This window comes from Zonotrichia leucophrys, chromosome 2, assembly GCF_028769735.1.
Source record: "Zonotrichia leucophrys gambelii isolate GWCS_2022_RI chromosome 2, RI_Zleu_2.0, whole genome shotgun sequence".
In the NCBI taxonomy this organism is placed as follows: Eukaryota; Metazoa; Chordata; class Aves; order Passeriformes; family Passerellidae; genus Zonotrichia; species Zonotrichia leucophrys.
Genome location: NC_088171.1, coordinates 11,609,544 through 11,621,624, shown reverse-complemented (window position 1 = coordinate 11,621,624; position 12,081 = coordinate 11,609,544). Strand labels below are relative to the sequence as shown.

At 40.4% G+C, this 12,081-nt stretch overlaps 1 protein-coding gene across 1 annotated transcript in view; it reads left to right on the top strand.

The window, feature by feature from the left end:
• The window catches only part of ADARB2 (adenosine deaminase RNA specific B2 (inactive)), a 313,951-nt gene that overhangs the window by 250,816 nt on the left and 51,054 nt on the right, over nucleotides 1-12,081 (top strand). Inside the window, exon 4 of the mRNA XM_064703940.1 lies at nucleotides 2,493-2,607. Coding sequence (XP_064560010.1) covers nucleotides 2,493-2,607 — 115 coding nt within the window. The remainder of the gene's footprint in view (nucleotides 1-2,492; nucleotides 2,608-12,081) is intronic.

The window sequence follows — 12,081 nt, the reverse complement described above, 5'->3', positions numbered from 1 at the left end:
ATCTTTCTCGTCTAAATAAAGCTGATCAGATTTTCAGTCCACCATATGGGGCCCAGTTATATCGGATCTGCAAATACACTTTAGTTTTTCATTATGGATGAAGTCACTCTTCAGCAGAGAAAACAAGTTGAGAAACAAACTTTCATATTATGAAAGACAGGCAGTGTTCCAGCACTGAGCACTTAACCAGAGCATCAGGAAATCAGAACACCTGGCTGTGCCCAGCTCTGTGCTATTCCCCTGGACCAGTCCCTCACCCTTTTAGTGCCTTCACTCATTCATCTGTAAAGCGACCATAATTGCGTTTATATCACAAGGGTGCCTTGATGCTTGGCAAATGAGAATTGACCCAAAATTCATCCTTCAGAAGCTCTGTATGAGCAGTACCTCGCTCACATGGTAATTGTGGACAATTAGATTAGAAGAGGTATAAATGCAGTGAAAGTGAAATTCCATTTAGGAACTGTCAAACTGTTCTTGATAATTTTTCTTAGTTTTCGTCTAATTCCAGTGTGGAATTTTGCATGCATCTCCCAGAAAGGCTTTATATGCCTCTTTTCTTCTTCTGCAACAAGACAGCATATTTTATTCGTGTTATATTAAACTGTGTTTTGGGCAAATGGTTTGTTCCCAGAACAGCACCTTGGAAAGCTAGGTTTAGAGAAACAAGGAAAAATTATTGTGTCAAAGAAATCCTATCCTCTATGTATTTGAGGAAATTGCAATCACTTACAAGGATTGTACACAGAAAAAATATTCCAGGTTTTATGAAAAGGGGTTTGCCTAAGTGTTGTTATGTTTTATTTAATTAGATTTTTTTATACTTACCATAAAAATGTTTTAAAATTAAGCTGAATTTCCACAACAAACTGTAGAAACATATGGTGTAGAGCCTGCAGAGGCACTTAATGGCAGTAGCATTACTGATATTTGTGAGTCAGAACCTACTTTCCTCTAAGAAGTAGCTGTGTGTTCTCCCAGTTTAAAACACTGTTAAACACCAACATTTTTGATTGTGTTTGGGGAGGAAAAGAATGAATGTGATCTTCTTAAATACACATTTCCTTATTTCCATGAAGCTGTCGATATTTCAGGGTGAGGGAAGTTGTGTATCAGACTCAGCATCTCCTCCATGTGTTTCATGAACACACTTAATGAAACCAAGTGGATTAAAGGGGGTCTACTTTACCAGGATCACCCCCAGGTAGCATATCCCAACACCAGAAGAAAAAAATGGAATTGTTTCTTCCTTGAGCCCCTTTTCCTAACAAAGGCACAATCACTTGGGGCTAACCAGATTCCAGGATGCCAGGAGGTCTCTGTCAGCACCCCAGAGTAAACTCCAGCTCCCAGGAACTGCTTCCAGAAGGATTTGTAGTTTAGCTTAGTTCCCAACAAGAAGTCATATATCTGAAAAAAAAATCCTTTGGATGTCACTTTTTTATGTTCAGACTTGCAAAGCACTTTAGGAACAACTCATGCTCACAAGGAGTGTTCCACTGACTTATCTCTAATGTATGCTTGAGAGGCTCAGTGCAAAACAAAATTCAGAGATTAAGTAAATGAAAAGATACCAAACATTGCAGCAGGGAATCATTCCAAGTCATGGTGTTCTCAGGAGCACCAGAGCTGGTTTATGTTCGTGCTCATCCATGCAGAGTCTGCAGAATTCACTTTTTAGACCTTATTAATTTGCTCTGTTTTAGTAACCAGGTTCCCAAGACTCTCCCTGGTGATTGGACTCATTCATACCTGAGGGTTCAGACCACACACTCTCCAGTGCCCAGTCCATGGGAAAATCTGACCTTTCAAAAAAGATGCCATGCTCAGAAAGAGACATGGCAGACCAGTCCCTCCCAGACCACTGCACACCCATGAACTGCAAGCAACATCTTTGGCAGGATATGCAAGCAAAGATTCCCCATCATCCTGCCAAGATAGAAGCAGGACAGATCATGGTGCTCCTCTGGCAGATTCCTGAGCTGATTGTTTTGCCTTAATAGCTGTGGTACATTAAAAACTCACTTTGAATGCAAAAATAGGTGGTTTTTACTGATAAACCAGCCCTCAACTCAGATCTCAGTCTTCAGTGGGCTAATGGAAATTTCCAGTGGGCTCACAGAAATAAGTGGTTTTGTAGGACACAGGTCCACCTCTTTAGTTTACTACAATAAAGTGCTTTCAGTTCCTGTGAACTGGTGCTGGACCAATGTCTTAAGAGACTGGAAAAAGGTTCAGCCTCTAAATCTTCTCCCTTTGCCACCAGTCCTAGTCAAAATGGGTCTCTTGGCTTTCATGCAGCTAATTTTTGCCATTTCTGAGGATGATGTAGGAAGTTGAAGGAGGGATTCTTGTTTTATCTTTGCTCAGATAGGTGGTGTTTAATTCTACAGTGGATCTCTCAGCAGCTGACATCAGGTGACTAATCTGCAGAAATGCCCAGGTTCCTCAGTCAAAGAAGTGAAACAATTCTTTCTGACTGTCTCTTTCAGGATTTTGCTGACTCTGTATACCAAATGGTTGCACAGAAGTTCCAGGAGCTGACAGACAATTTCACTTCCATGCATGCACGCCACAAAACTCTTGCAGGCATTGTGATGACCAAAGGTAAGATATTCTCTCATTTATTTTCCTCTGGCATTTTTCATGACTAAGTAATACATTATTTACCTGGTTCACAATACTGAAGGATGACTTTACTCCCACACAGAAAAAATGAATAGTAATGCAGTGAAAAGAAGCATTAAATATTTACACCTCAAGTAAATTCACACAGAAAATATTGGCAACAGAGTTGAAGATTTATTCATAAATACGTTGCTACATTTCTTTGTTTACAGGACAAAATGCAGCCCTCTCTGATTTTTCATTTCCTTACAGATGGGGGAGTTATCAATAAAAGTAGTATTATTTATTAATTACTTTCTTAGGTCTGAATACACCAAGTTCTTGTTATACAACATAAACTTTGTTTTAGACTGGCAACAGAAACAAATGTTCTTTCCAGTCAAAAAAACCAAACCACAGTATGTGTAATTTTAGTTCTGCTCTTCTCTAGCTATGGGAAATACTTACACTTACCAGCAGCAGGGCCAAAATTTGGTATTCACTCCTGTTAAGACTTGATTGATTGACACATACTGTGCGGAACTCTTCAGTGCTTTGATGAAACAGTTGCATAGATGGTCCTTCTCTGCAACCACCCCCCAGGTGGGGCACCTCAGTATTTATGAGGATGTCAGCAGTGGAGAGGCTTCCATAAACTTCATTCTCTCTCTGACACATGGAGCAGTGGGTCCAATACAGGAATGAGAACATAAGCTCGGAGGGAAAAGGCATATATAATTCATCCAGGCTTGTCTCACTCCTTCCTTTCAACAATTACATTAGCTAGGTTCAGTAGGGACAGTTGTGAATATTGCAAGACAGCAGGATGGAGACAGGATTTTCTGATGGATCTTTTCCAGCCACAGAGCCTAAATGCAGATAAGATTTCTGTGCTGAGCATCTCCTTTCTGATGTGAAAAGAATAAGTAACCATATTCAGTATGAAGGAAAATAAAAAGGAAGTGTGATTGACTTTGGGGTGTGAAAGATGCACACTAGACCCAGCATACCAGCTGCCTTGTCATTGTCAGATTTCTTGACTGTGGCTCTCATTGGATGTAAACAAAGTGCTATAGTTTATTTAGATGAGCTCTTTCCAAGCAGATGCAAAAGAAGAATGTTTAAATATACTTTTTATAAGAAACTAAACTACAGGAGCCAAGAACTGTTGCTTTAACCACATGTAGGGGGAGAGCACAGGGGAGGTAACACTAACTGTAAGAATTGTAAGAAATGCCTGTAGGAATTTCATCCCATTCTTCTTTGACAAGGAGCTACTCCTACATTCTTTATAGACCAGCTTTATAAAGACCTACTCCTACATTCTTATACAGACCAGCTTTATAAAGCATGATTGAGCCACTGCAACCTTATTTCTACATGTCCAAAGAAGCACATTAAAGACCCACAATATATGAGAAGAACTGTGACTGGACGGAGTCATAATTCCCAGAGTTATGGCTGCTGAGTGCATGCAGTGCTAGAGGAAGAAAGGGACACTTCCAGACTTTCTTAGCCTTTCGTGGCATTGGGGGCTGTCTGTGTCTCTTCTTTAGAAGGCTGAAAGTGTACTTATGCTGTTTGTTTCTTTTGGTGGGTCCCATGCCTATAGTGGGATTTTACAAATTTGTGTTTCATATTTCATCTTAGTCAGCATTAGGACAAAGTATAATTTTACTTATGTTCACAAACTATTTCCCTCAAGGCTTCCTTTTCAATTCTGAATTCCCTCTCATGAATTTGTTCAATCTGTCAGCCATCCAATTTGTCAATATCCCACTACTTTTGTGGAACCCAGAAAAGAAACTTGGAGATATAAGGTGATTCACAGAAGATGCAAATATAGAAACAGCCTTATCTTAGTATATTCTGCAGGAAGATTTGAGTTCTTTCCAGGACAAGAATCTCAGCCAACCAAGGCAAAATGAATCATCTGTCATTTGTGTCATTATTTTCTGTACTAAAGTTGTAGATTTGTGGTCTCTTCTTCACCATCATTCCCAGCAGTAGCAAGGACCTCAAAACACACTTTTCAAAGATGGCACAGGCAGGTTTTCCACATCAAGCACTCAAATTAATATAAATTCCCTGTGTTTTTAACAAAATAAAATGGCAGAAGTTGTCTTAGATCTCTGCAAACAATTTACTAATGATATCAACAAAAACAAATCTGGAAATGTCTTGTTGCATTCAGTACCATAGGTGACAAAAACTGATTTGTTTTTACCTTCATTTCAATTTACTGTCATCCTGACTAGAAGCAGATTTATCTGTGCTTGTACAGTTTCCAGGCAAAGCTGGTAAAAAGCACAATGGGATTTTGTGATAACTGCTGTTAAGATAATGCAAGATCTCTACAGACAAAAAAAGAAGTGTGCTAGATTGGTTTTCTTTTTCTGAACTCTGACATTTTTTCTGTCATTTCAATTTCCCAGGGAAACCAAAGAGAATTACGTTTGGCCACTGTAATTGACTTATGCTGTAGCACCCGGGGCAAATTCCAATGTGTAAGAAAGAAAAAAATGTGGAAAATTATGTTATTGATGGACTGAGAATGTTCTACAGCAATAAATTGCTAGTCAGTGAAACAGGCAGTCCAAAGCATTTAGAAATGCTTTGCTCTGAATTGTGATGACAATTAAAATCTCCATGCTTTTTTGTGAAAGTAAATTTAGTTGTTTAGCAGACATCAAGATAATCTTAAAAGTATTGGCCTAGATAGGAGCGATTTACCACACTAGATAGCAGCTGATGTGATCTTATCTGATGTAATACAATAATTGAATATAATAATAACTAAAAAACTCACATAACTGATCTTGAACTAAATGTTTCAAAAGATTGAAGAGTTTAAGTCAATTATTTAATAGTTATAATGTACTATGTTATAATGTATTTGAAATCTGCCAGTCCTCTAACATATTCTAATTTTGTTGAAATACACTCAGAGATTTTTCTCTCAAAAATTGTTTGATCAATTCTAAGAAAAATTGTTTAACAAACATGTGAGTGCATTCAAGTCTTTCTCATACAGCAAGCTATAATCCAAGACTATCTTCAAGTAGAACAATAAGTATTATTGTAGCATAATATTTATATGAAGATCTATGCTTTACTTCACATTGACTCTCCACAGCAGACCTGCTGATTTCTCTGAAGATATGATGAATTCACACATTAAGAACATCATCTCACCTGTGGAAAACACATTCTGGATCACACCATGTCAAACACAAGCCATCAGCTCAGAACTTGCATTATATGATGCAAGTTAACTTCCCTCGTCATGTTTTGCATTAGAGGCTAAAACACAATTGATAGCACAACATTTTGGCTATGTGCTTGCCAAGTGCCAAGACTATCTCTCTCTCCTATCCCCAACAAGTAAACTGGAGGTGAGCAAGAGGCTGAGAGGGGACACAGCCAGGACAGGCATCCTCAGCTGTTGGAAGGAGTATTTCTTGTCACAGGACACTGTGCTTGGCAGTAAAAATCTGGGGAGAGGGGAGGGGGGAGATAATTGGGTTTATGGCATTTGTCTTGCCAAGCAACCATGAACTATCATTATATCAATGCATTATTCTTGCCTTCCTTCTGTTTCTTCCCAGTCCCACAGGCGACTAGAATGAGCAAGAAGCTGTGTGGGTGTTTGGCTCTTGGCCAGGATCAGCCAATATTTCATTTCAACAGCAGCTGTTTCTTGATGTTTCTGGTTGTCAGGGAAAGATGACCCACCAGCTCCCCATCCTTCTGTCTCTCAGGTGCAATTTGGACATCTTATTTTGACTCACTGCTCTGCTGTATCTTTCTATTGAAAAGTCTTCAGAGAGAAGTTGTTTTCAATATTGTTGTTGTTATTGTTATGTCAGCTGATACATTTGAAGGGCAAGCAAGCTGTTATTTTCTAACACAAGGCAACAAATGCAAAACCAGAGCACTGTCACATACCTCTGGGCCTGATGCCCAGAGTCACAGACTGTGGGGTGACAGGAGGAGCCCCTGTGGTCCCACCATGGGTCACCAGGCAGGGCAGCACACAGAGCATCGAGGGGACAGTGTGGCAGTGCTGCCTGCCCCCAGAGCTGGGAGGAAGGAAGTCCCAGGGCAGGGCAGAGCAGGGTGGGAATCTCACACTGAGTGCTGTGATCTAAAGACTGGTGGCATTCACACTGTTTATTGGCATCATAGAGAGAGTTCGGCTTTTACTCTACCTGAAATCACCAGGCACAGTATAGAGTCCCTGTCACTCTGTAAAGAGATGATCTATTATTGCTGAGGTCCACTTTGCAAAAAAAACCCTGCCATAATCATTAGGGACAAAATGAAACTGCTATTTAAACACAATTTTCCCATTTGTGTTTGACAAATCTTAGCAGCTTAAATACTGATAGGAACTTTTTGTCATGCTTTCTGTTAAAAATGAAGCATTAAGAAAGTTCAGTCCTTTTCATGGCAGTGTATCATTCATAGAAAAAGATTATGAGTTGATTCTTCACTTCAATTTTCTCTCTTCCATATATATATATTTTTTTAAGCCTGACAATCATTTTGATGTTAAAAGCAAATTAGGAGGTCTTCTCAGTTATCTTGTGTAAAATAATGACGAACTGGACAAAAGAGCCCTAAATAGAAATTTCATGCTGTGATAAAAGATGGGAAATTATCATCCGTATCTCATGGAATGGATCTTAATCATTGCTAAGTGGAATTACAGAAAAAAGTAAAGTTGACAGTATGTCTCCATGGATCTTTCCAGTCACATTAAGATTCACAAAGCCTGGCTTTTAAGTACCATCAGAAATACTGCTGTCCAATTGATTTCTGATCCTCAGTATGAGTAGGAAAGTTGCAAAGCAGCAGAATACAGTAGAACATCCAGGCCATATGTAGGGTACCAATCTGCTCCATCCCATGCTGCACTCGAGTGGCCAAACCAGTTAGAGAAAATGTGAATGATTTACAGATTAGTGTCCAGAGCAGATTCCTTCAGGAAGAGAGGCACAGGAGGAATTTAGGCTCCCAGATCCCATTTTCATAGTTAGATGGATGCTAAAACCTGGTCCCAGTGAGATTCAGTGTTTCCATGAGAATTAAAACTTCTGAAATGAAAATTGAGTGCCCAAACTGCTGACATCCCTTTGAGGATCTCAGCAGGTCTCTTCAACTACTGCTGTCTGATGTTCTCAAGGACATGGCACAAAGTCATTTGACATTCTTGTAAACATTATTGACTTCTTATGTATGCCAAGGTTGACACTTCACCAGTAGATGACAGTTTATTTACCTATTTTAAATTATTTTCTCAAAATAATTTAAAATAGGTAAATAGACATGTAGTTAGGAATCATATATGTCACTCTTTCTCAGAGACCTGGTTTCCTCTGCTTATAAACCCTAAATCAATAATATTTGGATTCTCTCTAAATAGTTTTGAACCCCATAAGACTATCCCTTTTCCACAGCTGCAAGTCTTTCTCATACAGCATTTTGTAATGTGCACCTGTAATGGGCATAATCTCATACTCCTGCAGCTCAAGGAACTTGGGTTTCCAACAACGTTGAGTGTTTCTTTATAATTTCTGTCAAATAAAGGTTAAGGAACAGAAAGTAATTGAAGACAGATTAATTAGAAATGTAAAATATGAGACGGGACACAATCTTGCAGCCTTGCACAGAGCAGGAAAAAACCACCTTCAGGGGCAACTCTCCAGGCCAGGCTATATGTTTTGCATTAAAAAAAAACAGGGAGAAATGCAGGCACCAGCTGGGAGTAAGTACAGAACCAGAGCTTCACTTTTGGGGATGAGCACCCCAACATGCATACACACAGCCTCTCATTGCTGTTACTGTCTAACCTAATTCCATCCTCTTGGCTGTTTGGTGGCACAGGTTCAGAAGGAGCAGGACAAAACACCCCTCTCATATCAGCAGTTTTAGGCACTGTCAGGAAAATGGGAAGGGAACTGAGTCCCTCATTTCTTGGCAGCTGGAGCAGCTGTAGGTGTCTCCAGCACATGGCACTGCTGACCTCTGGGCAGCTTCAGCTCCCCACTGTGCCCACAGGTTGCTCTGGTTCCCATCTCTTCTCAGACACTGAGCCTTTTTACCTCCCTGAACATTTACTGACTCTGGATTTAGTTTTCCATTCCTGCTGTTCAAAGCATTTTTCTGATTGAAACCCCTCTCAAAACCTGGATGCAGACAAGGCCTTGGCTCTGTGTCACATATAATTGCATTGGGCACAAGGATGGGTGTAATAATTAGCATAAAACATGGAAATTAAAAATAGGCACTTCTGTTTCCTAAGTGTGTCAAGCAAGGAGTTGGCAAGGTCAGACTTTCATTCTGCTCTGTGATAAGGCAAACTGGAAGCTGTCCCAATGTCAATACCAGGAGTGCATCTCACCCTAAAAAAAGAAATTTCTTTGGTGAATAAAGGCTTGGAAATCATTGCTTTCACTTTACCAACCTAGTAAAATACATAGGAAGATGTTTTTAGATGCAAGTACACCAAAGAATATTAAAAGAAATACAATTTTAAAAAATTCCACACAAAATTAAATTCCTCTTGCCCTTAACTGCCAAAAGTCATATTCAGTATTTCATTCTTTCTCACTGTAATTTAGAATCTTACTACATCTAAAACTGTCAATTTACTTAATGCTCAGATATCAGTGGCACAACACTTATTAGAGAAACACAGATATCTGCAGTCAGGACAGGGCCGGAAAGTGCAATTCAGTCCTGCTTTAAAATTAGGAATTATGTGCAAGCTCTCTTCTTGAGGATAGTATTCCAATTCCAACATGAAAGGAAAAAACCCTCAAAAAACTTTGATGCTGCCACTACAAATTTAGATTTTTTTTTTTTTTAAATCCTCAAGGGAGGTGAGGGGGTGAAGCATGCCTGGCCTGGCTGACCCTCCTCCCTCTCAGGATTTGCAAAGCCCACAGTGAGGAAAGGAAGGGAAGGTAAAGGGCACTGGTGCTCACAAACACAGCACTGTCTCCTTGCACACTCTCCAGAAGCAAAGCTGATGGGATTTCATTCTTTTGGTCCACTGAGGGGAGGGAAGAAATGGACCATAGAAATTAGAACTGGGAGAGACCACTAAGTAATCCAGTCCATTTCCCTGCAAGCATAAGATGGTTCCCAAGTGCTCTTTCCAGTCTAGATTTAAATTAATCAATTAACAATGGGGCTTTCAACAGTACCTTGGGAGACCATTCGAGCCTAATGGATCTCATTGTTAATAATTTTCACCAGTTATTCAGCCTGACTTTTATTTTCTTTGATGTCATCTCAGGACCTCAGTTCTGCTGCTCTAAATTTAGTGCCCACTTCTCTCCTTGGGGTTTGCACCTTTCAGATACTCAGAAACACGCACACCATGTTCATAGTTTGCACATTCAATTTTTGTACTCTCTCCTGCTGGGTCACTCTTCTCTGCAGCCCCCAGCAGCCTTGTCTTTGTTTTCTGATTCCCTTCCACTTGAGCAACCTCCTCACCATTCTTTTCCACACTGGAAATCCACCTTTTGAATGAGTTTTAATGGAAAGCCTTGAACAAAAATTTCTTGCAAAATGGATTAGCACAAGAATCCTTTCTCAGGCATCCCATAGTGTGAGCAAACAGTACAAAATGGGCTTGTGTCAGAAAGGGATTTTTGTTTCAGAGGAGCTGAATTTGGAACTTATGTACAAGTGCACTCCCCCACCCCTCCTCATCCCCGTGGCTTTGGGCAAAATTACTGTGGCAGACAGTGAAAGGAGAGTCATGGCCACTGTCACACAATACCCTGGCTCTTGCTTCCAGCACAGAGGGGGCAGAGATCAGGGCAGAGAGGGCTCTGACTCTGTCCCTGCTCCTTCACTGATGAAGATGAAGAGCTCTGCAAAGAATAGCTGTCCCTAGGCAGCACAGTCAGAGGGAGGACTACTTAACACATAAATAAGGGAAGAAAATATGAGGCTCTCAGAGACCCTCTCTACACCCTTTCTTTCCACAGAAATACAATATATTCACTTACACATAACCCACATTTTGATGTAAGGAAAGGGAGTCCCTGTGTAACTCCAGTGTTTCAAAGACTGTTCCCTTTATACCCCTAAATATCTGTAACCTCACTGCTAGCCACTTCTTTGTTCCTATTATTTGCCAGCTGTGTATCAGCCTTTGATTCAGACTTCTGCCATTCCATTTCCTAAGACCTCAACATGCTTCTTTCTTCCCATATTTTAGTCAGCTGCTTCACATCAGCTGCTCCCATCCACCTCAGGGGTGTTCTTTGGGACATCCACTGTAAACTACAGTTCTTTGGGATATCCTGTGTGGGTTACAGCCACAGTGCCCACTGAAGTCACAGGTTCCTGTTTGTCACTGGAATTACCACAATCACTTCCACAGGTACAATAGAAAATGGAGAGAAAAAATGAGCTGCAGCAGTCTTTATGGCTGGCAGATAAATGCATCCAGTGCATTGATATATGCATACTATTAATCCTCCCTGCTGAACACAGTTCTTCTCTTACAGCTACAATTTTTTAATTTTTTTTTTTTTTTTTTTTGCCATGAGTGTGGTTTTGTTCCCCATGCAGAGCTGGGGACAGCAGAGTTCTCTGTGTCAGGAGTGCAAAGCCTACATCAAAACTGAAGAGCAAGGTACAATGTCCCACACACCAGCCCCTCAATCCTCAGCTCCCTCCTTGCACATACATCTTGATTTTACTCCTCTTGAAGCCTCAGAATAGAGGGGGCTGTAGATGCATCACCAAGTTGTGGGGAAAATGCACTGATGGACCTGGGTAAACACATCCTTCATCTCTAACCATAGACCTACCCCTCATGTAAGCACTAACATACAGGGGCAATGGTTTCCATTTCCAGATAAATATGTCCTTTCCTGGTTTTTTTTTGAGGGAGAATATGGGGAGAAGAGCTCTTTGCCTCTTTGGCAGTATTTTCTGTGGGACATTGCCCACTCCTGGGGTGGCAGGTAGCAGCCTGGCAGCTCAGTGCCCACAGGGCTCTGCAGAGATTCAAGGATCTGCCTGGGGACAGTGGGGTGAGTGCAGGACTGCCCACAGCACTCCCCTGCAGACAGCTTTTCCAGCATCACTGCCCTTTCATGTCTTGACTATCTCTTATTACAAAATTAAAGCCATTCTAAGAATGTGATAGGGCTGCCAGGGAAGAAGATAAGAGAAAATAATGCAGGACTTGTCAGTGCTATGTAACATCAAGAAATTTTCCTTCCCTAAACAAACCTGAAATGGAAACCTGAACTTATTCAGCTGTGAGTAGAGGGTATTAAAAAAAAAAAAACCAACCCTCCTCTGTGATCAGAGCTCAATTAAGCTGCCTTGAAAATTATTCCAAATACACTTTTTTCAGATAACAATAGACAATCCCTTTGACTGATTTGTTAAAAAAGGTAAAGAAAGAGCATAAAATTATTGCTTATCAGAGAGAGA